Here is a 27,509-nt window from a genome sequence, read left to right on the forward strand (position 1 = left end):
AAAAGTGATTTTCAGTGATATTGAGGACAATGCAACTTTAACCATCCTTATGCATTTAACAGCTTCCGATTCTGTAAATGTCCTCTATACTGCAAAATGAAATATCCATGACAAAATCAAAATGGGCATATTGATATAGGATTGGAACGTTTAAACAACGTGTTCATATGCAACGAAATTAGTACAGGCCACCTATTTAACTGTTGTGAGGGATAAAGGTCAATGAAATGAGAAAACCGTAATAATGTTATCTGGTATTGATTATATAATACTTCATTCTTGACAAAAGTAAATTATAAATTTAAATCATAAAATACCATCATTTGAAATTCAATAAATTCTAGTGTGTCCCATGGACTCGATAGATAGCGCCAGAGATTTACAAATAGCGCTGCAAATAATCGATCCACTTCAATAGACAGAGACGCCTGTGGTAACTGAACTCGTCGACTGAATTGGAATGTTTGTGAATCGTTCCGCATTCACGATTTGAATCATAGGCAGGTAATGTTGTATGTAATATAGAGATATATGTAAATCATGTATCATGTAGAGAAGACGTGAAGCCAATTTATATGAAGAAAAGTTTGGTGAGAAATTTATGTGGTATTTAAAATATATATATATATATATTCGTTATCAGTAATCTAAAAACTTTTTACGCCTGGAATAGCCAATGTTACTATGCTAAGCAGATAATGTATGCTCTCTAGTTACAGAGAGCACAATTGCTTGGTTACAATGAGCGAACCATATGTTCTATCATAGTAATATTCTATTTTTATAAGTGCAAATTTGATCAATAGTGCAGAATTTGTATTTTATCTTGAATATTTTTCTGAATTTGATACATATAATTGTATAATATTATCGTAGTATTGTCGATAGTTGTTGCTGATAGGAAAATCTTAAGATCTGATATGAAAGCCCGTAGAGTACGATTGGATATAGGTTAATAACTAGGACGCTACAAAAATTCGGTTTTTGTAGAGCTAGGGCTCTAATTCTGTGTGGTTTGGTACATATAACATCGCTCCAGAAGTATTTATACCAATATAGAGGTAACTAATTTTTTTCGCCTACTGTACATCAAGTTATCAAGTTGTGTAAAGGGATGGAAGCCTATGAGGGGGACAAAAACAGATAGTTCTCGGACTTGTAATAAATTTAAAATAGGGAAAATCGAAATAAAATGATGGTCTAACTCTAACCCGGTACATATATTACGGGAGTACCTATATAATTATGTATGATAAAATCATGAAAGAGTGGTCACATTAAATATGCCGAACATCCAACCTCCAAATTTTGTTTATGGAAAGTTTAATGTTTTTTTTTTTTTTTAATTTTTCAAACTACACATAATAATACTTTGCGTGTATGATCATCAGGCATTTTAATTATATATATGGCATAATTATGTGTTTTGTGTGCACTCTGACAAATTTATTTTGAAATATAAGGTATTGAGTAGTTGTTGTTTGGGATATACTTTTAGGGTGGTTTATGACTTAGTTGTCGCCACCAAAATGACAATTGTATCAATAAGCATTTTACTATTTATTTTTAATTATCTCCATTTGTGGACTTTTGTAGCTATAATTTTATATAATGTTTTAAAAAAGGAGTATGTTCTCAGATAAGATTTCCAAAGTGTGTATATGATATATCTCATCATGAGTTAACCAACATATTTTAGCAACTTCTCCTTGCAGGCATTCGATATCTCCACTAGACTAAGCCTTTGATGTAATTTTATTCAGACTCATCCAGTCAAGTAGAAATTGCTCATAAGAAAAATGGCGGCAATTGGAATTGACCTCGGTACAACATTTTCTTGCGTTGCTATTTGCAAGAATGGAATAGTGAGTATAAGATTATTTTTTCGGCGCGTACTTCAAAAAGTCAAAATCTTGTCTTCAGATTTTCATCACTAGGAGTTCTACAATAAAACTCAGCGTACTTCTTTTCTTTCTTATATATGATTGCTCTACTTCAAACATTTTATTTTAGTATACCTCTTCGATATCTTCTATACCTCACTATTTTGGTCAGCCTTTTACATACACCAATATACTTTTAATTCTTCGTACAAAAAAGGTGGTGCAACGAAGGAGGTTACTCTAACATCTTTCAGAATTTAAATTCGGAGCACTTTTTATCACGTATGGGGTTATTTATTTTGTCACGTCCGCACTAGCTATCTGCTCAGCTGAGACCTCAGCAGTGGCCATGATGGTCATTTGTATCAATAAATTTTAACATCCATCTTATGTTTCGTTTTTATTTCTTAATTTTTCCCTTCTATTGACATTTTATTTACTGCCTATATACCAATTCCAGGTGCAAATTATACCCAATGAACACGAAAAACGGTTGACACCAGCATATGTGGCTTTTACCGAAGAGGAAAGATTATTCGGAGACTCCGCAAAACATCAAGCTCCGTTGAACCTAGCAAATACTGTATATAGTAAGTGCAACATTGAAAATAAAACAAACAATGAATTATGTTTGAATTATTACCTAATGACGGATTTTATTTTGAACTTTTTTTTCTGAAAATCAAAAAAAGAAATAATATAACAGCACTGATCTTTTCAATAACTACAAAAGGATTATACTCGAGTGCAGAAAATATGGTTTAAATGTGTACGTAATTTCTTACTATATCGATATTTCAATTGCGTCTTCGTTTGATCAACGTCGTATACAGGGTGTCTCAAAAGTAAGTATACACTTTTAATTTTGATTTGCTTTTCAGGTACTCAGCATAGAGCGTTCATTTTTTTCAGGGAACATAGTATAGATAACCAGTAAAATTTAGATATTGTTTGTATTTTTCAACAACCCACAAAATGACAAGGAGACTAAGCCCAAAAATGAAAAGCAAATTGGTGATTGGCAAGAAGCATGTAAATCAGTAAGGCAAACTTAGCTCCTCTTTAACAGAGAATTTGAAACTGATTCAGCTTCCTCAAAGCATCCGCTGCATGGTTTTCTTGATCTTACAGATCAAGTTTCCATGAATTGCGTAATTCTTTGTCGTGAAGTGCTGATTGCCTCAATGTTTTATATGCTTCTTGCCGAACGGCAATTTTCACCCCATTTCTTGGGTCAATCTTCTTGTCATTCTGTGGGTTGTTGAAAAATGCAAACAATACCTAAATTTTACTACTTATCCACTATGTTTCCTGAAAAAATGAACGCTCTAGGATGAGTACCTGGGAAGCTAATCAAAATTAAAAGTGTATACTTGTTTTTGAGACACCTTGTATAGAGAGCCTAAACAATAAATAATTGGGTCGATTCGGAAAACAAACATTTGTAACGATTAAATTCCGTTAGTGTGAAGGAATCCAATGAGTACACCAATTGAAAGTAAGAGTACACTCAAAATAATAATAAAAATCCTAAGAAGGTCTTATTGCACGCAGTCTCAATTCGTTGTGTAAACGGTAAAGCTTTCAAATACCATTTAAATTAATAAAGATGAATTTTGCGGTGATAATCGTTACCAATGCGCGATGAACTAAACTAGTATTTCAGGTCCACCGGTAGCACAGTCCATTTTATGTCTCCAGCAGAGATTTTGTTATTTGTTGATGTACCCAACATTTTTAGTGACTACATTTTATTTTGCCACGTTGTTTCACCTAAATAAAAATACTTTGGAATTATCTTTTGATTACTCACCATCACCAACCACAGTGGCGTGACTGTTATGTAATTTATTTTCATCTTAAATCTGAAAGCGGATGATAGATTTTCACGCTATCGAAGATATTACGTTCTGATGAATTTCCTTTGGATCATCTCTGCAAATTATATTATTCATAAAAACACGTTTCTATTTTGTTACCAGTTAATACATGTTTACTGTTTTTGCTCCACTGTGTAAATAGACTTTTTTAAGTCTATTTAAAACATTTACGAAATTAACGAAAATGAGATGTACCTACTTATGCTGCAAATATGGCTTAGTCAGGGATAACTTCCACTTTTGAAATCATTAGCTAAGTTTTTTATTTTTAAAGCTGATATTTTAAACCAATTCTTTTTATACTTCTACAGACATCAAACATATAATCGGAAGGTTATATAACGATCAAAAATTGAAACAAGACAAAAAATATTTGGGATATACTATCGAACCTGACAGAAATGGATATTGCCAAATACCAGTAAGAAATTTTGCGATTCTCTGATATCAATTTTTTGTAATATCGAATAGAATCTGCTTGAAATAAATGTAGATTATATTGTCATTGTAAAATACATATTCTATTGTCGTTTTAAAAAGCCTCCATTTTGGCATCACTGAGAAATTAGGAAAAGATGAAAACCTTTCCGTATTTATTAGTTACCATAATGCTTGACGATGCATTAATTTAATGATTTTTGAGGTTATATTACCTAGTTGTCCTTTAGCGCAAAAAGTTTTCTCTCTCAATACCTGGCTTTGTCATTGCGCTCAATTTCAGGTATAAGTTCAATTTTTTATTCTAGAATTCGGGAATTTTTATTTGAAGAAGCATAACAAATGTAAAGTTTTTGTTTGCATATTGGACAAACGAGCCAAATTTTTCTACCTACCAAATTTTCAGGCTTTTAGATTCCCATATCTACTTGAATTTTTAGATTTGATTCAAAATTAAGTAAATATTGCTACAATTCTCTGGACATAGCATCAAATTTATTACTTTAGGATCTATCATTTATATTGACCTAAAAATCACTTTCAATATTAAAAGTGAAAAACTCGCATACTGGTATTTCAAAATTTCACTTTTCCAGATATCTAGCTACGGAAAGCAAGTAGAATTATATCCAGAACAAATTACGGCAATGACAATTGTTAAAATGAAAGACATAGCAAAAGCACACGTTGAGGAAACAGTATCTAGAGCTGTTATTTCCGTCCCCGGATTTTTTAACGAGGCACAGCGCCAGGCTACAATAAACGCTGGTAGGATGGCTGGCCTTGAAGACGTCAAGCTCATAACCGAACCAATGGCATCAGCGCTGGCATATGGGCATGATAAACAGGTTAAACAAAATGATAAACAAACAATTTTATAAAAAATTATATCAAAAAGGCAAAATATTGTTATGTTATTAATTAATATCACACAATTTTCATTCTCGCCTAAAAATTGTAATAGCGTGTTTACTGATGATGAAATGGAAATTTTTGATTGGATTTGGTAAACAGAAATTTTCAAAATTATAAATTTTATTTTTTATATTAAATATATGTCATTTCTTCAAAACTTCAAAGGCAATGATAATTTATAGTGAAATAAACCATAATGTATAATACAAAATTTGGAAACGCTTTTAAGGATATCAATTGCAATTTTTTATTGACACACATTTTTTCTCTTTCAGCTAAAAACAATTGAAAACATTTTAATTTTTGATTGTGGTGGAGGGACAACCGAAATAAGTCTTGCAAAAATAACAAGCAAAGATGTTAAAATTATATCTACGTTTGGAGAAAATTTCGGGGGTCAGTTTATTTTCAAGTTGTTTGATTTTTCTTTCAATATTTTTCATTAATTTGAGCTTATTTTATGAGTATGCGAAAAAAGGCTCATAATCAAATATTAATAAGTTGCAAGGAGAGCGGATTAATTTAGGGTTTTCAAAAAGGATGAAGATCGCAAAAAAATACCAATGCTTTAAAATATTATTCGTCAATGAAATTATGTTTTCCTTCTTGTTATTCGGCCATAATTTAATCGTATCCAATATATCCAATATATTTTGTTTTGTTGAATCACGATTCAGATTCAGATTCAGATTTTTATTTTCGTCGTGCATGAAATATTGTACAAACAAAATTGATCAAAATATATAACAAAACATCAATTAAAATATACTGGAATACAATATTTGCGCAATTGACGAGGAACCGCGAGAGACTACTAAAGTCATCGTGTCAGCGACACCGTGTTTGCTAAGATAAGCAGAAGACGTCAATAACATGAAATAATTAATTTTTGAAAATAGAGTGAATACAATTTGGGAAATACAAATCAAAACGACGATGGATCACAATAACCATTGTCTTGTACTAGTTACGATATTCATCAGCAAACAAATATGGATTATTAGAGGATAGGGTAACTTTTTTCTGTGAAAATATTTGAAAGTGATAAAGAGTTTATAAAAAAAATGCCTACATTAAAAAATAGGTTTATCGCGAAAGAATGGATTCGTTTATAATTTTTGTATTCGAAAGCTTGCGAATTATGGATCTTTTACGCAAAGCCCACGCCGCTAATGTGGAATTTGACAAAAGAAAAAGAAAAACTGTCGTGTATTTATTTTGCAGTTGCGCACAAAGTATCTCACAAAGAGTCTCTTCCTTTATTAATTTAATTGTGCGTCGACAAAAGAACATTACTACGAAATGTTACGACCATAAAAAGTGTTTAAACTTTTGGATATCTAGTTTTGATTCGTATTTTTGCGATGTTAATAATTATACAAATTTGATATGTTCTTGCAACACCGGCTTTGCTTTATCACAATGCCACCACCAAATTTTATTTTCAAGATATCAACGTTAGAGAAATCCCTAGATCTGCTAGAGAATATCAAAACAATAATAATTGATTGTACAGTGATACCTCGATAGTCAACCAGTTCATTCGAGTCAAAAATGCTGCGGTATTCCAACTGAAATTAGGATCTCAAATACCCGAACCGAGCGGAGCTCGCGGCCGAGAGAAATGACGCCAACCGAAAATGAGCTCGATCGATCCTGGCATGCCGTTGGAAGCTTCCGAATCGTCAATTCGTCCTAATATTAAGCGTTTAGTGAAGCAAAAATGTTTCCAAATATCACTAGGAAAAACATGTATCAAATGTTCTATTTTTATTTTATGCTGCAATATAACATCAAATTACCTTCAGCTGTATTGATGCAGTTGTTTATTTTTGTTGATGAAAATCAATAGATATCATGCGTGCGGGCCACTTACTCATCGGTACTCGACTGATAAAATGGCCGGCGATAGCAAATGGGTTCGCCCCACCTTGTTTTAAATGAATAATCAACATATGTGTGATAAAAAAGATATTTTAAATTTTGTATGTATCTAGGCCAGTGGTTCCCAAACTTTTTCGAGTTGGGACCCACTATTTATTACCACAGCTTATGGCGACCCATTTAAAGTTTTATGACATAACACAGAACACAGCAATGGCTAATCATCGCTAAACTATCGTGTTTCCTCGAAAATAAGACCTGGACTGAAAATAAGACATAATTTGAATTTTGAAAATGATTTTAATTAAACCCTACCTTTGAAATTTAAAATGTGTGGGAGAGGAAGGGTTCAATGACCTGAGTGAGATAAGGTGAAGATTGCACCACTATTCAAGATTACCACAATTATGATATTTGACACTTGATTTTTGTATAGAAAATACAAATAGAAACAATGGATGTCGAATTTTATATAATGTTTATTGAAAAATCTCGTGATCTTCTACAATGTAAGGTCATTTTTGATAAATGAACACAAAAGACCTCTTCCAAAGAAACATAATGTTATTCTTCAAAAGAAAATAAATCTAAATCCTATTTAAATTTAGGGTGAAACACAGTAAGAAGTGCTGTCCAGTGTACAAAACTGCTGTGCGTAAAAAAGCCACATGGTCATTCTTTGTGTAGCAAATTTTTGTTCCTTTGAGAAGATCGTAAAAAGTACAGATTAGAATTTCACAGACAGAACTTTCACATATAAGAATTTAAATTCAATTTAATTTAATTGGTTTTTTTGAAGATTTGCGTATTCGAGTCGCCACCGATCCTAAAAACCAGTGTAATTAATCAAAGCTTTCCACATCTTTTCACGACCCATTAAGATTCCTTTTGCGACCCACCAGTGGGTTGCGACCCATAGTTTGGGAACCGCTGATCTAGGCTATGTGTATTATTTCTTTAGACTATGTGCATAGACACAACTGATAAAAAGAACATTGGCTCATTTATCTTAGTCTTTTCAAACAGGTGATGATTTTGACAACCGATTGGTTCTGAAGTACGGTAAAGACTTGGGAATTGAAATTCACGATAAAAAAGCAATAACTAGACTGAGAAACGCTTGCGAAAAAGCAAAACAAAGTCTGTCAGCAGCTTCTCGCGCTCGGTAAGCTCATTTATTGCTAATAATTGCTAACAAAAAATGAATTTTATGATTGGTGCTTGTCCAAATACTTGAAGCATGTAATGATTTTAAGATCTCATTCATAAAGTCTGATAAATATTGGTCCCAATAGTAGGTAACAAACGAAATGCAAATTCAATTAGGTATTCTCAATGTTTTGCAAGAAATATTTCTGTTCTAGTTTATGTCTGATATATGTCAAACAATTTAAATGCGATTTTGTTATTAGGAAACATCATTGATATTTTAAAATCCTTCAGACATAATAAAGCTGAATTGTAATTTATTTTAATTTTATTTTTCAATTAATTCAACTTTTTTATGTGCAGGATAAAAGTTGACAATTTATACAATAATGAGCCGTTTGAAAGCACTATAACACGAGAAGATTTTGACAAAATAAACGAGGAATTGTTTGAAAAAGTTACTTCCATTGTTCAAAAAATGTCGAAGTTTTTGACAAAGAATCGTCATAAGGTTTCCTTTAGTGTTCGTCATTCTTTATTTAAAAGAATGTTTATAATTTTAATCGAAATAAATAATTAATTTTAGAATTTTCATTGCTATATAATTCTATCGCTGTTAAACGCTAATATTAGAGAAAGTTGCCTCCGACGTTTGTAATCATACTTCTAAGAATAGCTTACCAGATCTATATTTTTTATTATAAATATATTAGGTTGATGAAATAATTCTCATCGGAGGATCAACGCGTATCCCCAATATACGGAACATTCTTCAGAATTCATTTAACGTCAAACACTTGAACAGAACAATTAACCCAGATGAAGCTGTTGCATACGGTGCAGCAGTACATGCGGCTAATGAATTTACTAACTGCAAGGTATTTTATTGGTTAATAGTTTTGTTGCGAAAATAAGCAGAGTATACAGACTTGTCCACGGAACGTATTTTTCCGTCTCATTCCGTCTAATACTGTGGCAATTTTTACCCGTTCCACTCATCCCCATCAATGAAACGTTTCGTATAGAATTCCTATTTCCAACTCTGGAAAATCACCTAAATAAGGAATCTATGTATAGGTGTCCCAACACAAAATAAAAATAAACAATAGATGTAAACAGCTCTTGGGAAATAAAAAAACAACTGAATTTGACGTTTAAATTGCCATGAGAAGTAAAATGTCTGCTGTCCCATTCCATCTCATGAAAGACGACAATCCATGGCCATGTTTGAGAATACATATATATATAGTATTACGCTAAACATATAGTTAACAAATGTTGTATAGTGGAATGCCGTTTTGAAATAATTCCAGAAATAAAATATCGTATTTGTGAAAATTGTTTTAAAATTTGTTTGCAAATATTGATTTTTAAATTATTCTTCTGTAACTCTTACTTAGTCTTTTGTACTTTAGAAAATAGTCCAGGTTCGAGAGATGACTGCTTTGAATAATAGTAATACAGTACCTGAAAATAAAAAACGTAAAATAGAAGAGACGAGTCAAGCAAAATTGACGGAAATGGTATGTAAATGGGCTACTCAAGTATAAAGATAGTTACGACGAGTAAATAATGTTTATGTTAAGTTCTGAAATATTTTACATGTTGTAATGTTTTGGTGGTGCTCCCGAAGTATGTGCACCAAGATGGCTCACAACTTGAACATACTATGTGTACCAGGTTTGGGTTCAGGTTGTGCGCCATCTTGGTGCACATGTTTTCGAAGCGCCGTTTTGGTTAGTATTAGCCATTAATATTTCTGAAATTTGAAAAATATTTTTTTTCTTAAAACTACATTTTCACAATTTTGAAAAGACAGACGGATATGTTTTATTTATTTTGCCGAATCAGAATATTAGCAAACTATATAGTTCTCCTGGTATACCGTGTACTAAACCGAAACATTAATAGCGAAGGGGTTAGTCTGATAGGTTAACGCAATGAAAACCGCTTTTATCTATGACAATTTTTCTTTACCTCAAATATTTGCCCTTGTTTCAGTTGCAAACCTATTCCTTGCTTGTTGAATAATTCATCTTTTTGTTTTTCTCCAGACTCAAAAAGTGCTGGAGTTTGATAAACATGACGAAATGCTCAGGGAAGAAAGTAATGCACGGAATAATCTCGAGAAATACGCTTACAGTACCAAGAAAAAGGTTCACACAGATAAATACAAAGACAAGTTATCTGCTGAAGACAAAAAAGGAATTTTCCATGAATGTGATCTAGCGATAACATGGCTTGAAACGAATAAAGTAAGTATTCAAATGATTCACAACATGCTTACTAATGCTTTCAATATACGCCGAAAGTTTTTATTTATAAAATTATGCCGCAGAGAATTTCTTGTATTTTACTTTACGTTGGCTTGAAGCAGAGTTCATTAATCTATTGTCGTCAGAAGCATGGAATTTGTACAAATCGCGGTGTTTGGTAACATGGTTTAGAGGTATAAAATGTTTTTTTTTTTATTTTGAAGCGGAAAAAAGTAGTAGAAAAAAAACTTGAAGAACTGAAGCAATATTGCGAAGCGATATTCGATGGAAAGTCAGCAACAAAGGTCGAAATTAGATTATTTTTAGTGCTTGATTCCCTACATTACTATTATAACATACGTTTTTTCATAGTGGTAAAATGTGTAAAAATTGATTCTACGTTGTTGATTTAAGTTGGCACCATTAAAAAATCGAAAACTAAAAATTATTTAATCGACAATATTCCTATTGGCAGGATAAGAATTACATAATTGGTTACGACCACCTAACTGTTTCTGAGTGATTAGGTAATCGGAGAATTACAGAATCCTCGACTGCGAATTAATTTAATCGTGTCATTTTTAAATATATTGATCTTCACAAAACATGAACTTATTTTAAATCCATGATATATATGTTGATTACATTTGAATTTGATGGTAGATGTTACTCTTTCAGACGCTTATTACAGTTTTTATTTTTTCAGTTTTAGCAACATCGAAGCAAATTTAGTTTTTTATATAAATAATTTTTAAATAATTTTTCTAATTCAGCAAGTGGTAATGAGGTCACCATATGTGAGATCGGAGAAAAGTCCAAAAGGTATCGTTACAGGAAAAATGCAGGTGAGATTACAACGTGCAAACAATATTTGTCGTCTTAGATCACTGGTTCTCAACCAGTGGCCATGGCCCACCGCTGGGCTATAGATACATTTTCATGTGGGACACAAGCATTTTACAAAAATGTTTATTGAAAAGTTTAGTTTCATTTGTGTTAATATAGTCAAATTTTAATTGTAGTTGCAATGAATGATGCTGCTGCTTTTCATTATAATTATGAAAGTTAAAGTATTTATTTTTGCGAAAATAGTCTTGATTTTCTTGTAGTTTTTCCCTTGCATGAGAAAGCTAGTGGGCCACAGAATGTTTATGCAACAAAAGTGGGCCACGAAAGAAAAAAGGTTGAAACACTCCCGTAGTGTTTGTTCCAGTTAGGTCATTATTTCATTCCGATATTTCTTAATAGTTCTATTACGAGTTCGGGGATGGTCTGTGTTAGCAAAGTACATATACCCCTTTCTATAAGTTTCAGTCTCTTTACAAAACTTGATGTGAGGCAGGTGACCAAAGTAGTTATACCTCCATATTGGTACACGCACTTCTGGAGCGCCCTTCATATAATTTTGGGAAAAGCAGAACTTTATATTTGACCCTTTATAAATCTTTACCAAACAGTCAACTCGTGCAAATAAATCTACTGAACAAGAACTGGTGAAATTTAACGCAATCAATGATCTTCATAAATATGTTCAAAGTGTTCAATCCCATTCAATATTCGGAAAACTTACGGAATTTATGACGTCGGACATCAAAAAGAAAATAGATATCAAATGTCGTGAAATAGAGCAGTTTTTTAACGCAAGCCAGGTATGTTTTCCTCGCTATATCACCACTACCCTTCTAATGTATTTATTTTACATGGGATAATGGCGTTTATTCGCTGCAAATATGATTGTTGACTCTTATAAATAATTTAAAAAGTAATATAATTATGGAAAAATATATATTCCTATTTATTGTTTTGTGTTAAATGTTTAGGATATGGAAGTCAAAAAGATAAATGGCAAAAAAATGGAATTAGAAATAATTGTAGAAAGTATACTGCACAGATTGCAGCATAACCAGGTGAATAGCATTTTAAATAGTTTATTTTTAACCTTGTCGCTCTCTTCATATGTGCTCAAGCAGTTTCCTGTTATTAACAAAGATATAAAACACCTTATAAATATATGAGAAACGTTTATAGAATTCAACAAAGAAAGTTTCCACCTATTTTTATTATCAAAATTTTTCCATAAATATTTATCTCAATATTATGTGTTCCAAATCATAAATGAAATTATTTCTGAAATGTAGCAAATGTACGTTAGTTTATTTAATTTCGTCCGAATGGTTTTGATTTATAGATTATTCTTTACCGATCTTTAAAACAAATACATCTGAGAAACAATTGAAGCATAGAAAATCTTTAAAATACCGTATTTTCCGGCCAATAAGTCTACCCAGTGAATAAGACGAGGCCCGTTTTTGAGCCTGAAAAATGGATTTTCGCATATATTCTGCCGATAAGACGGTTAGTAAAATCGCATCAACATCGTAATCTCAAATTACCATGCAGAGGCTTTTGGGCGGTCGCCGCCTTTGCGCATTGGTTAAAATAGCCTATAATAACTTTTTCTTGTAGCGTAATATTCAATCCATAACAATTACGAGAATTCGAACTGTCTTTCAATTTAATTGTGTTCAACCCAACTCGCGTTTGCGTCCACCATATAAGAACATTACCTATCTAAAATAACACGGCGATGATAAAAACGTGGGGATGCTATCGCCAAAGGTATTTGGTATTTTATGAATTGAATAATAAGGCGACACCAAAAAAATTATCATACTCGCCTAATAAGACAACCCCCAAAATCAGGCCAAAAATTTGGGTTATTCGCCGGGAAATACGGTATAGTTCCGAAAATAAATTTTATATATGTTTATATAATCTTATCACAGGAAGTCGACAAAAAGAAGAACGACGAGTACGTAAAACTTCTCAAATATATTTCTTATCTCAGGAAGCCAGAGGAAGGACAAAAACCAGGCAATTTTACATTTCAGTACATGGATGACATTAAATCCGCGTGCGATGAAACAGAACAATGGCTTAAAAGTAATTATGTACGTTTCATTCAAGTCCGATAGTACTAGAAGACCGTTGTAATAATTTTGAATAGGTTACCATTATGCCCAAATTTATCTAATGACAATTCGCATTTTTTGGGGCGAGAGGTGCCCTAGAGTGAAATCTGTTTATTGTTATTTCAAATAATAGTAGTCATTAGTTATCGATTTTAATCGGTAAGTATGTTGATAGGTATTTGTCTGTATGTCTGTCTGTTTGTCTGTTAGATGCACGCGATATCTCACGAAAGCTAGATTGAATCTGCTCCAGATTTTGCATGTGCATTCATCTTATCTCGGACCAGAAGCCTATTGATTTTGGGCGAATTATGTCGTATAATTAGCGAGTTATCAATCAATTATTGATATAGTGATCTAGATTTTTGTAAAGCGAGAGAATTTTGAGACCCGCCGAGTGTGTGTGTGCGATGCGCAGTGCGCAAGTTACAAGAGCGGATGAATCGAAACTGCAGTTTCTGTTTTGGGGGATCCCCCAACTATCGATCGATAAGTCTTCGGTTTCCAACCAATATTCTCGTTCACTATTCAGTTTTTATCTGTACATGTTGTATGAAATCGTAAATGCCACCGTACAAAAATATTTGTATCTCATGACTAGTTTTAAATCTAAAATTACATGCAGTTATGATGAGACATTGCCATAAGCAATGCAAAAAAAATCGATGTTAGGTACTTCAATTGTTCAAGCTTTAAATTATTGTTTTAGAATTCGGTATCAGTGGAAATAATCAAGTCCAGATACACGGAATTTCAATACTGTGTTGATAAAATCAAACGGAGATATGAAGAATTCGAAATGGTTAGAGTTATGATGATGAATATCTTGAAAAATAGCTCATACAAGACGAATTGAAACAAATACATTATTGGGTCATCACTTCAACGATTTCCGTAATTTTTTCTGAAGTGACAAGAGGTTGAATATTTGATGTTCATTTTTTGTTATGATACTCAATCCATAACAACAGCCTAAAATTTCGATCTAAATTTTTTGCAATGGAGGCGCGCCTTGTATTTCTTTTCTTTAGTTCATGTTCATTCGCGCCCCATCATATGAAAATATTTATATTGTTTAAATGTTTTGGTTTTGAATCAAATGAGTCTTTTATTACAGAAAGAAAGGGACAAAGAAGTGAAACGTGCCGAAGTTTACAGTAGTTTCAAAAAGTTCACCCGTAAAGTCATAAAATATACTAATTCCGAAAAAGGTAAAAACGATATAGATGATGAATATCTAAGAAATATGGAACATCAATGTGTAGAAACAACAAATTGGATTGAAAAGAATTACGTAAGTAATAATTTCACTAGGAAAAATAATTTGTATTCCAAAATTAATTTTATTTTATATTAAACTTTATTCACGATAACTAATTATTTTATTCAACATCAAAAATTTTAAACAAAAATAAGTAATAGGATATGTTTGTGTATTTTTTGTGATATTAAAGTATGTTTATAATTATTTTCAGCATGTAATATCACCAAGAAAAATGAATTCTGAAGAACTTAAACTACGAACAAAGATAACTGAAATCTTGAGAGGATTGAAAGCTAGCCAAGAGGTAAGAACCAAAATTTTTTAATACCGCAACGTGAACGATAATACCCAATAATAAATTTATTTAGTATTGATAAATTTCCTACAGTCTGCTCACCATATTTCTAAGTATACCTTTACAGTATATAGACCTATAATAATTGGATGAAATAACAGCAAAAAAACATATATTTTTTACACGAAGTGGTAAATACTGAGAGAATTGCAATTTTTTATTATTCAACTATAAAATAATTGTTATTTTTTTTATGAATTTAAAAGATCAAATGTTTGTAAAGAAACCTATAACGAGATTATCGGTCGGAGACCGAAGACGTATCGATCGACCGCGAAAAAAAATAAAAAAAAATAATTAATTAATTAATTAATAACTCTCTAATTATACGATATAATTGATCCAAAATCAATAGGCTCCTGGTCCGAGATATGATGAATGCACATGCAAAATTTAGAGCAGACCTTGCTTTCGTGAGATATAGCGTGCATCTAACAGACAATCAAACAGACAAAGAGACAAATAACTATCAACATACTTACCGATCTTAAAAATGATAAGTAATAATATTAGTCGTACTATAAACTAGTCGTCTACTATGAGGAAAATTCAAAATTTATTCCTTTCTTTTGGGACGGTTTGATGAATGCACATGCAAAATTTAGAGCAGATTCAACCTCGTTTTCGTGAGATATCGCGTGCATCTAACAGACAATCAAACAGACAAATACCTATCCACATACCTACCGATCTAAAAAATGATAAGTAATAATATTAGTCGTACTATAAACTAGTCGTCTACTTTGTGGAAAATTCAAAATTTATTCCTTTCTTTTGGGACGGTTTGATCACGGTTGTTTGCAAGATATGAATGTGGCAGTAGTCCGTGACAGTATAGATTTCAGATGGAAAGATAAATTTCGAAAAAAGATATCATGACCTGAAAATATCTTTCTAAGAATTTTCAGAGTTATTAAAACTGATATCGTATCTGTTTTTCATTTGCCTTCAATAGAATTATTTTCTAAAAAAGAGATTTTTGTATTCCATGAAAACTTCAGATGTTCACGGCAGAAATGCAACTTCGTAATCAAGAATACAAGAAATTAATGGATTACATCGAAAATATTTTGGACTTCGTTGCTACTAAAAAGGGGAATGACAACATAACTAATGAGTATCTTCTAAAAATAAATCAACGATGCACTGTAACGCGAGAATTGTTGGAGAAATATGGCGTACGAACAATTTATAAATCTTGTTTAAGTCTGATTCTAGATTTTGTTACTTTGATTTAAAAAAATTATGATTATTGTTTTTTGTTTCAAAACAAAACGGAATCGATAAACATAAACCACATTCCTGTAACTTTTTGCGAGAAAAAATTATTAATAATTTCCTTTATCCTTTATAATGGTGTATATGTAAATATGTAAATAAAATTGTTTATAATATGAAAAGTTACGCATATTTGGTGAAATATGTTTCAGGATAAACTTACCAGAAACGAAATTACTGTAAAAGCAGATCAACTTGAATTAAAAATTAATGAAATCTGGACAAAAATGCAGGAAAGAAAACAGGTAAAATACTAATGCAGCAATGCACTAAAGTTGATTTAAAACACAGTTGTTTTCAAACAAACACAAATTTTATTAAATTTTGCTAGAATTAAGTTATCACAGCAATATTTCCGAATAAATGATTGGAGAAAGGAGTTTTGGTAATTGAATTGCATAATTTACAGCAATTGCTGCATCTGCAAACTTGTAGGGTTAGGTTGAGTGACTTGCTTTTTTTTCACAAAGTTAAGAATAAATAGTATTATTATCATTCGTAGATAGCAACTGATGAAGAAAAACGGTGTCGTGAGGCATATGATAAATTAACAACCTATATTAATGGCATGATCAAATATATTGATTCCGAACGAGAGAACGACTGTATATCTGTACAATATTCTGAAAAAGTAAAGCGTCAGAATTTGGAGTGGAAAAAGTGGCTTGATACTAATTACGTAAATATTACTTATTTTTCTTATATTATTTCTTTTAAAAAAATAGGGTTATCACAACTTTCCGACTATGAAACTTGTCTTTTATTATTATATTATTATGACGTTCTATTTAAAAATATTATAATTTTTATTATTTCCCAGTGATAACGATTGGCATACAAATCACCATTATTTTTCGACGTTTTTTTTTTTAGAATTATCTCACTTCGGACGAAATATTTTCAGAAAAATCCAGATTAGAATCGGAAAATAGTAAAGTTCTAATTGACATAAAAGCAAGAAAAAAGGTAATTTTTAAATCTTCTTAAGGTGTGAAATAAAAGTTTAATACAGATCAAAATTGTTTAAATTTAATTTGTCTCACGCTTATCAAATATTTATTCAATAAATGAGACACATATATACAATATTAACACAATAATTAAACTTGCAAAACTGGCATCCATTTTCGTTTCCATTTTCAATAGCAAATTGTTTTTTTTGGTATTTCTAAAACTTCCACTATTTGGATTATAAAGCAACCAAGAAAATTTTATAAAGAAATTTATATTATTCAAATATAATGTAATATATGATATTTTTGTACTTATAAATATTAAATATGAACAAAGATAACATAAGATATTTTATACAAAATTATATTTAATGCAAACAATGTGGTTATTACAATTATATAAACTGTATATTCTTATGATTTGTGAAGGCTGAGATGGCTGAAAAATTAGCCAAAATCAAAAACAAAACGGCTATAAACAATTTTATGAAGTGTATATCTGACGTGGAATCCTGTAGATATTTTTATCCGTACGAATTGAATGCGTCTGATAAAAAAGAAATTGAAGAAAAATGCAAATATTGGAAACAGTGGCTTTCTGAATCTTCCGTAAGTTTGAGTTTTAAATTGTATAAGAATTTGTTAATATTCAAATTCAACCTAAATATACTAATTTTTCAATTGCTAACAGAGCCCTTGTATTTTCTTTGCAAAGATATTGTGAATTTTTCAAATTATATTAAGGATTGTAACAGCCTATTATTTAATATGTTCTTTAATCTCTTGATATGTTCTTTGACTTTCGTAAATGCAATTTTATTGAACGGTTATCTTGAAATATCAAATTAAATTGATTAATTTTCAATGTCGCTTATGAAAACTCCATTAACCGTAGTTCAACCTGAAACATAATAACGTGTATTAAAAAAATACCAAAGACAATGATTGTCATCAATTATACAGAAATATTTCTCTTCGGATCACATAGAAGCATCTCAAATTGAACTGGAAGACTTTGCTCAGATAATTTTTAACAGATTAGGTGAACGACAACAGGTAATATTCTAAATGTGTAGTACACAAATGAAAATATAAATACATCATGTCATAAATATATATTTATTTTTTATATAATTTTTCTTTTACATACATTTATATAAATAAAAAATGAGGATAAGTTTTCGTTTTCATGACTTGTAAATGTGTGGCTTATTAAAAATTAGGTTTTAAATCATGAATTTCAATATATTTTTATAATATTTTTTTGTCCATGCAATAAAAGCAATAAAATTAGATTAAAATCTGAGCTGCTAATTTTCAGCACCCGCTAACCAAAAATACTATGAGTTGAACTGTTTCTCCGAAACCAAACCAAATGAAATATTCCATGTTTTATTAGCTTGAAGTAAGAAAGCAACGACAAAAACAATTGAAAGAAGCAGCAAAAAATCTTGAAACTTATATTGAAGATGTTAAACAATTTTTGTGGTCTGATAAATACAAAGATTTGATTTCCCGTGAATACAAAAACTGGATTTATGACGTCTGCAATCGGGCAGATCGAATAGCTTCATCTTACAAGGTGCTACTTAATTACTGTATATAGTTTAAACTAAAATGGCATATACTATTGCGAAAAAGAATATGTGATATTTTTATGCAAATATTGCTGATTCAGAGTTACGGATTATCGGATATAGTAAGCAGCCACGAAGAATTACAGGAATCTGTATCCAAATTGTGTGACGAGTTGGATCGCAAGAAAAGGGTTAGAATTTTTTCCTGTTTCTTATGCATATATATAATGTATTTTGTCATAACTTTTATTTAGCTCTAAGCACAATTATTCAAAACACCAAGTATTGACAAAAATATTATCTACGTCATTCTTACCCCCAATACTCCATTAATTTAGTTACTAGTCGCAGAAAGACGAAAACGTCAAGAAGCCGAAGAAAAAGTCTACGATTACATTAAATATGTCAGATCTGTTTTGACTTCAAACGATTACTTCATGAGAAAAGTACCACCAGCTGTGACTTATTGTGAGAAAGTTGAAAAATATCTTCATTTTGAGCGGGCTGTAAGATATAATTTTATATTCATGATGTAAATATTCGAAAATACTGATCTAATTTGTATCCATAAGGATTTCATTGTATAGCGAAACCGCGAGCATCTTTTTAAAAAGTAACAAATTAAATAGTGCGTTCTCGTAACTTTGCATGCGGAGATTCTTTGTATCACAAGTTTCGAACAATCCATGAAAAAATTCTTTATAATAATATGCTATTCCTATTTTGCCTTGGTCATAACAATAAATCCTTTTTTGATTCGCGTATTTTGTATTTATACAGTTATAACGTTTATAGTCAATAATATATTTGCATGCTAACCACCCATTAATATTTTGTCACCAACTTTTTTTTTTTGAAGACTCTATCAGTAGAACGCATTGAAGAAATGCATAAAAATATTTCTGCAGCGTTTCAGAATGATTGTCGCAAACTCAACATAAAGTTTCAGGTATAGTTGAGAGTGTTTCTTTAAATTTTTATTATTATAGTCTATATATATCACTGAAATATTACTTAATAACATGTTATCTGAGCTGGGTTTTTTTTCGAAGTTGTTAAGAAACTTTCAATGCTGTTGCGAATTTGTTCGTATGAGTTCATTATTGCAAACTTCTACAATTACACAGAATTTAGTAATGTGATGCAAATCAATTGAGTTGCATGATTTGGATAGAAAATGATAAACTCCTTTAAATAACACTTTTGGGAGCTTAGGACGTGCCAAAAACGACCGAAACAGTCTGAACCTAGCAAATATTTGAAAGTGCAAAAATACAATAAATCCGTAAAAACTTTCAAAAACTAGCTAAACCCTATCTTTGTATCATCTAATGCTAATTAAGTTTTTTAAACTAAATGTATTGTAATTCAGAGAACAACGGTAACAAAATATATTCCGCAAAACCATGAACACATTAAACAAAACAAATCGATTAAGAAGGTTCGAAAGTTCACTGACAAAATGAGAGAAAGGATTAGAAATGAACGAGCAATGTCTATATCGGAGAAAGAAAAATTATTGAAACTGTGTCAAAGTAACGATGAATGGTGCACAAAAAGACCTGTGAGTATATACATCATAGTAAGAGGTTATTTTAAATAGCATGGAAATAATTACATTATACTGGGTTAAGTCAAATTTGTCATCCGTGCGTTCATTGTTTAGTTGAATTATATGCACGTTTTTTTTTTATCCCAACATAAATTCCGCACAACTTATTATTAGATTGCAGTTTTACGGAACAAATAAATATATATTTTTCTTATAGAATTGCGACGTTTAAAATACTTCTAGTAACCAACTAATATTCCGCATTTTCCCTTCTGTCTATATATCAGAATGCCACAAAACATGAAGCGGACCGCAGAATAGAGATATTACAAGGACAATGGGATCATGTTATTCATTCTTTGCAAATAAGGGCAGAGGTAATGAATTAAAATCTTTTTCACGAAAAACTGAAATTTCAATGAATTGTGTACAAATGAAGATAATTTTTAAATTTTTCAGGGAATATACGAGCACATTAATGATTTATGCAATATTTTTTAGGCTGTAGATCGAAGACAATCTGCGAATTTTGGATATTTTTCATATTCGGGTTCTCGGAAGCAACCGCCAACATCTCGTTATAAATATCATAGTGAATATTCCCCTTCAGAGTACAAGGTAGGACACAATATTTTCCCATACATACCCGAAGTAATTTTGATCTTGTCGAACGTTTTATTCATCTAATACGTATATTGTTTATTTTAGTTATTAAAAGTAAAACGATAAGTTATAGATTTTTGTTATCAATTTTTTCTGTGAATTCTAGTCCAATTGTTATGAATAAATTTTGATATATACTCGAAAACATATGCGTACACATGCGTATATATTTATCTAATACCCTATTATTTTCAAAATATTAGGCACTCTGAGAAATCTCAATCAAGTTATTCATACCAAATAGATTCAGGTTTAAAATATCATTCACTCCATTAAATAATGCAACTCGTTCGAAAACAAAATAAATTTAATCGTCTTATATTGGAATGCCAATGTTTTTATTAGATGAGCACAGTAAATATTTGATTCATAGTCGTAGCTTTATGGAGATTTTTTTGTGAAAAGAAAATAATTTATATGTATCTAGTGCAGGCGTGTCGTGTGTAACATTTTTGTCGGTGGGCCATATAACCAATTTAAAAATCTAGCTGGACCATACAATAAAAGATTATTTTTTCCATGTTTACGAAAAAACATTAGCGATAACCATAGGTACCCGAAAAAGTCAATGGGCTGGGGCCGAGTTGTAGTTCCCTGGACGCCTATTGCACAGCCCTGATCTAGTGATAGTAACGTATTAGGCGTAAAATGTTCAGAATCGAATCGATTAATTTGTTCCGAATCAAATCGCGAATACTTGGGACATATAAAATTATATGCAACTTCCTTTTTGTATTAGATCTTCCAGACACATAAATTACTGAAATCATAGAATACAAGCAGATTGCTAAGCGTTCACACACAATAAAAGACACGTTTCCATAAATAACTATAAAAAAGAGTCATATGTTCAAATTTCGTTGAAAAATATGGCTTCGATGAACAATCAAGAAATTTACCTCGACCATCAGCCGGAAAAAAAGTTAGCGGCTATTCGAAATTTTGCTCTGAAGCGATTCAAAAATTTACTATTCGATTCGAAATGCCCAGTCCTAGTAAAACGTGCGTAAAATTTTTATTTTATCGAAGCTTGTAGCGATACTTAGTCGTTTAGGACATTGTATTGCCTTATCATGCATTTATGCATTCATCCATCATCAACATAATTGAACAATTAATTTACCCTTTCGAATTCAGTAAAATTATATTAATGCTGGATTGATTCCGACTGTTTGTTCTTATGAAAACGAAAATAAAATATGTTTATCCAGTATTCATCTATCGGTATTTATACATTATATAATACCATACATTTTTTTCATGATCTCTTTTTTACATAGGGCAACGTAAAAAGTGGATCAAAAAAATCAATTTCAACTGGAAAAGATTCTTCATACGGGCAAAGCCAATATTCGAGTGAAAAAGTTCGTACAAAGCTATATTTAGATTTAGTCAGAATTCATGGAAAAAGAATTTCAAAAAAATTTATTACTGTAGCATATTTAATCTAGTATTCTATATCGGTGTATACAATGTTTGACTACTTGTTTATTTGGAGCCTGTACTAATACATTGCCATTTTATTAAATAGGGCACCGGAAAAAGTGGTTCAAGACAATCCCATTCAAGAGAAAGCTCACAAGCAAAAACATCTACATACGATGAAAGCCGATGTTTGAGTGAAAAAGTTAGTAAGCAACTTATTTTAGAATTAGTCAGGAAGCGTCAAAAAGAATCCTTGAAAATCTTGAAAAATAAGTACAACAAATATAATTCAATAACCTTTCTCAATCTTGGAATATGTTTTTTAAATATTCAAGCAATTCAAATAAATAATTAATATAAACTTTCGCATTCAGTAAAATTAAACGAAAAGTTGAATTGATTTTACAAGCTAAAATATAACGAAAATATATGTATCCAGAAATAGTAAAGTGTTCAACTAGCGGTGTATACAATGTTTAATCAAATATTTATTTGAGCTTGTATCAATAAATACATGTTTTACAAGATCTTTTTCATATACAGGACACTGGAAAAAGTAGATCGAAAAGATCAAATTCTGAGGAAAGCTCGCCTAAAAAAGATTCCTCATACGGGCAAAGTCGATATTCGAGAGAAGAAGTTAGTACGCAACTATTTTATGATTTAGTCAGAATTCATATAAAAAGAGTTCCGAAAAAATTCATTACGGTAGCAAATTTAATTCTAGCTCATTTGTCGATTCTGGTATATATTTTCCTTATATCCAAGCATTTCAAAACCAATTCACGAATTTTTATTTCTTGACTTGATATTAAATTTTTCTAATGCTTTTGCTAGTGCATTCAAAACTAAATGTCATCTTCTATGTCATGGTGGTCCACGTCTGTCGGTGGCGTCGTCGGCCACAATATTAGTTTTGTGTTGTTTGCGGGCCACGTTGGCCCCAAGAAATTTGATTATTTTTTTTCATGAATGAAGCGCTCTCGAACACCGATAGCATGCCGTTTTGGATTATATTTTTTTAGCCCCGACAAAACTTGCAGAAATATCAAGCATTGGGGAGGCTTTGTTTTCCGTTAGCAATTTTATTTTTCTGTTCACGGTGATTACAAAACAACAATGCTTCAGAGAGTATTGTGCCAGGCGAATCCAATTTTCTATGTAGGTATTAAAATATTGATTACGAATATTGCCGAAGGAAAAGATCAATTTGTGAAAGTTTCAGGTCATCCCAGGGTGCCGAAATTGAATACCTGAATTTTAAATCAATTCAGGATGGCCGTGCACACTATCAATTACTCTACAAAAATCAGTTTTGTCCACTGACCGACTCAGTTATCCCTGTCACGAGTAAATTCAACGACTTTTTAACGATCAATATCGCGACAATGTATAAGAATATTTTTCGATTCATTATATAACGAAAATATACCATGGGTATTTTAGTTACCACTAATTGTTTTCTATATATCAGTAAAGGTCACGCGGGTCATAGATAATGACACAGCGGATTACATGTAGCCCGCGGGCCCAGGTTGAGACCCCCTGTTCTAAGTGATCATAAAAAATAACAAGGCAATGGAACACACTCATCGGTATTTTCTATGTCATGGGAATTTATCTAAATTATACTCTTATATGCACTCATACAGCCTAAAAGTAGCAAGAAGGAACTGATTGCCTTAGCAAAAGAGGCTAGGAGCAAAATACACGATCCCATGTATAACGAAGAGGTATCGAAACGAGACAAGAATGAAATTATTCACAAAGAGAAAAAAATAATAAATGGCGTATGGGTAAGAGTAAAGTTTTGTATCCTCATCTCATTTTAATATATCAATTTGATTATATGCTTTATAGGGATTCCCTTAAAATAAATCGTTCTAGCAACTGGAGTCTTAAATACTTAGCAGAAATTGTCCTGCTTATGCTGATTTGCTGCAGTTTTACGTGCCGCATTCCATTATTTCTCATCCACTCAGTTTAATTTAAAAAAAAATAATTATTTTTTTCTTTTGTAAATAATTTTATAGTTATAGATAATCCCATATGCGACATTTATGTAATAAAATACCAATCACGCACACATTTAATTACTAATATTGTATTTTGCAGACCTTTTATATATATTCTGTAGTAAGTCATACTATATAGAATAATGAAATTTAATTTTTTTTTGTAGTAAACTTTGATTTTTTTACGTTTCTTTCAGACAAACCGAACCGCTGAAAAAGAACTACAGGATTTAAAGACCTTCTGTAAGGATATTTTTGGATCCATCGATTATAATGCTGATCCTAAAAGAAAAGACACTAGGAGGCGTTGGTACTATTGAACGATTTTGTACCAATTTAAACTTAACAACTGCGCGTATTAAGCAGAAACAATATATTTGTACGTGACGTATAAAGCAGGCGACGATATAAACTGTACCATAATGACCAAATACAAACGTTAAAAGCTGTAAGGCGTTGACATCATATGGCAATAATGTTTATATTATGTCAAATTTTGATAATATAAACATGAATAAATGGTTTGTGCACTACATGATTTCAAAATAAGTACTCTATGATCCAGGAAACTTTTTCCGTCTCAATTACGTGAGGTTTAACGACTAACTATCTGTGCTAAGTTTTTTATATTGTATGTTTACAATTTAAGCTTAAACCCTTATTTCTTTGACCAAATTCAGGGTTGGCCAAAAATGGGTACTCCCGTAGTATGTGTACCAGGTTAGGGTTAGGGCATACTTTTATTCCGGTTTTTCTTATTTTAGTTCTATTACGAGTTCGAGGACAGTGTGTGTTAGCCAAGTGAATACACCCCCAGCCCATAGTAATTAGGGCTTGTTACACAGCTTGACATTTTAACATATTTTGGACAACACGGTATTTAAAAATATTCAACTGTTTATTTCAACAATTTAATGTTTTGTTCATTAAACATCGTTTCGTGTAAATTTATATTTTATGATAATGCTGTCTATGTCATATTAGAATTATCATATGCGGTATATATTGTATATAAGGTTATTATTATGATTATTATTATTATTAGAACTGTGTTCCAGAATATATAATTTGAATGATTATGGTTGACTAATGTAGATATAATAAACTCTTTCCAAATTATGATTTCTGGTATTTGTTTCTTGTCTGGTCTGATAGAAGATGGATTTAAGCGACGTAACTGCACAGACGTTTGATATATATATATATATATATATATATATTATAAATTGAACATTTTATAATTGTACGATGGAATTAAAAAGAGTATAAATCGATGGTGAGATGAATGTTTCTAATATTGAATAATAAACAGAGACATAAGCTTATTTTAGCAAATAAGATAAGATTTGAAAATTAGTGTGAAACATTAGATTTTTCGGAATTAGCTAGAATAAATAGACAGCCTATGGAAACGTTTGTTTGGTTCGGTGGAATAGCCACTAACAATCGCTTTCAACATAAAAATCCGTTAAATACGGTATTGATTCTCGCAGCCAAAAGCCCGTTGCTGGGCACGCCATATTGGTTTACTGTGTATGCTTAGTCAGCATTATTTCGCAATTCTTGTTTGTCATTGAGGCATATCCTTCTTACAGATGTCGCTGTTAAGTCATATAATACGATGTAATCATTGTAGTATCTAGGTGTTTATTTCGATTTTATTTTGTTCTTACTCTGTATGATCGAGTTTAATTAGGTAAATATCTAATACTCCATAGTTATTATGACATCCTGTATTTTATTTTTCAAACTTTGTTGTTCCTTTTTGTGATTGAGGCTAATTAAGTGAATGTTTAGGTAAATTTTCGTGGTCATTGTGGCATTCTTTTTGTTGTCCCTTTTATATATATGATTGTGTCGAATTTAGTGACTATTTGATATTGAGTTGTTCGGTTGCTATATTTGCTGCTTCAATGCAGCTACAAGGTGTCGCTGACTGGATGACTCTTTGAGTCTTTCGCGATCCCTCGTCTATTGCAACAAGCCGATATCTGTCTTCGTAATTTGTTATATGTCTTTTTTTATTTTTTCATATCGTATACTGGTTTTGCATGACGAAAATAAAATCTGAATCTGAATCTGAATCTGGAATAGAAAACCACAAATTTCGATTATTCATAAGTATCAAATCACTAAAATAACAGCGCTGACTTCGCAATTGGAGCCCAACTTCCGAAGTCTTACTCGACACAGCAAGCATGTCCCTTAGTAGAGATGTTTGCTGAGAACAATGATACAAAATAAATTGTGTGTGTCTGACGCCACTTTTCAAGGTAATGACACATTACTTTATGAATACTGAAAATGGCGAAAATGTATACTAAACTGCCGGGTGTTTGTAAAGTATATTGCGATGATATCTGGCTCATTTGCGCTTGATCATGTCTTACTTTCCAAGGCAGTTTCATTGAGAAATGATGTGTTTCAAAAACAGCAATACGATAAATTATACTTCTAAGGCAACCTTTCCGCGTAATAATTCTTTACCTTCGAGGTAACGAAGTACCGATAATATACACTAAATATATCAAAAAACAGCTGTTTGTTTGGTCAGTTGTTCCATTATTCATTTTACAGTGCTAGTGCGAAAGCAAATACGTACGGAAAAAAGTGTTCAAAAACATTTCATATATAAACATATTTTTACTTTTACCTTTTAAAGAAAAACTTATATTTTATGTTACCGGTCGTGTTAAGAATGTTGGATACATGCATATGTAGCAGTACTTGCAATATAAATATGAATCAAATTGCAACGTATCTCGTGGTACAAACTAGACATAACATTTGGCACAGTTTCCTTAAGTATAAATGGGTAAAACTGCCATGAATGAAAAATAAGTAGAAGGGCGCAACAAGCAGTCCGTAGGATTGTCCAGTTTGGATGGATCGACTTTCGGACAAAATTAGCTTTGAGAAGTTTGCTCTTGTTTTGAAGTATTGAACAATGTTGTGGGTGGTAGTTTCAATACTCATACTTTTCGTAAAATGTCTTCAATCTCCCGATGTATGAGTGACTTATCAGCACGTACGTCGGAAAATGTTATGTAG

General features: G+C 31.4%; 2 protein-coding genes across 2 annotated transcripts; both read left to right on the forward strand.

Moving 5' to 3' along the window:
- Nucleotides 1–483: 483 nt before the first annotated feature.
- On the forward strand, nucleotides 484–11,685 carry LOC120343056 (heat shock 70 kDa protein-like). The gene is made up of 14 exons (XM_078110771.1): nucleotides 484–590; nucleotides 1,764–1,865; nucleotides 2,344–2,473; nucleotides 4,075–4,184; nucleotides 4,798–5,049; nucleotides 5,392–5,512; nucleotides 8,027–8,165; nucleotides 8,513–8,660; nucleotides 8,863–9,027; nucleotides 9,565–9,672; nucleotides 10,204–10,404; nucleotides 10,629–10,709; nucleotides 11,178–11,249; nucleotides 11,653–11,685. The coding sequence occupies exons 2-14, from the start codon at nucleotides 1,800–1,802 to the stop codon at nucleotides 11,683–11,685; spliced, it is 1,626 nt and encodes a 541-aa protein (XP_077966897.1). The 5' UTR covers nucleotides 484–590; nucleotides 1,764–1,799.
- A 253-nt stretch (nucleotides 11,686–11,938) lies between these two features.
- Nucleotides 11,939–25,580, forward strand: LOC144420993 (uncharacterized). The gene is made up of 24 exons (XM_078110984.1): nucleotides 11,939–12,053; nucleotides 12,225–12,311; nucleotides 13,191–13,355; nucleotides 14,086–14,178; nucleotides 14,494–14,670; nucleotides 14,852–14,944; nucleotides 15,997–16,173; nucleotides 16,426–16,518; nucleotides 16,776–16,952; nucleotides 17,147–17,239; nucleotides 17,656–17,835; nucleotides 18,190–18,282; nucleotides 18,626–18,808; nucleotides 18,905–18,994; nucleotides 19,142–19,309; nucleotides 19,663–19,752; nucleotides 20,176–20,367; nucleotides 20,643–20,732; nucleotides 20,857–20,973; nucleotides 22,299–22,382; nucleotides 22,550–22,645; nucleotides 22,987–23,082; nucleotides 24,096–24,239; nucleotides 24,656–25,580. Exons 1-24 carry the CDS (start codon nucleotides 11,982–11,984, stop codon nucleotides 24,776–24,778), a joined length of 2,973 nt encoding a protein of 990 aa, XP_077967110.1. The 5' UTR covers nucleotides 11,939–11,981; the 3' UTR covers nucleotides 24,779–25,580.
- Nucleotides 25,581–27,509: the final 1,929 nt, after the last annotated feature.

The sequence above is a fragment of the Styela clava genome, chromosome 3 (genome assembly GCF_964204865.1).
Source record: "Styela clava chromosome 3, kaStyClav1.hap1.2, whole genome shotgun sequence".
In the NCBI taxonomy this organism is placed as follows: Eukaryota; Metazoa; Chordata; class Ascidiacea; order Stolidobranchia; family Styelidae; genus Styela; species Styela clava.

Excerpts from the sequence above, each read along its gene's own strand:
- LOC144420993 (XM_078110984.1), top strand. The coding sequence starts at position 11,982 with ATGACGTCGGACATCAAAAAGAAAATAGATATCAAATGTCGTGAAATA. Across the intron at positions 14,945-15,996 it reads GATTGAAAGCTAGCCAAGAG|ATGTTCACGGCAGAAATGCA; the intron begins GTAAGAACCAAA and ends TGAAAACTTCAG. Across the intron at positions 16,519-16,775 it reads AAATGCAGGAAAGAAAACAG|ATAGCAACTGATGAAGAAAA; the intron begins GTAAAATACTAA and ends TATCATTCGTAG.
- LOC120343056 (XM_078110771.1), top strand. The coding sequence starts at position 1,800 with ATGGCGGCAATTGGAATTGACCTCGGTACAACATTTTCTTGCGTTGCT. Across the intron at positions 2,474-4,074 it reads CCTAGCAAATACTGTATATA|ACATCAAACATATAATCGGA; the intron begins GTAAGTGCAACA and ends ATACTTCTACAG. Across the intron at positions 9,673-10,203 it reads AAGCAAAATTGACGGAAATG|ACTCAAAAAGTGCTGGAGTT; the intron begins GTATGTAAATGG and ends GTTTTTCTCCAG.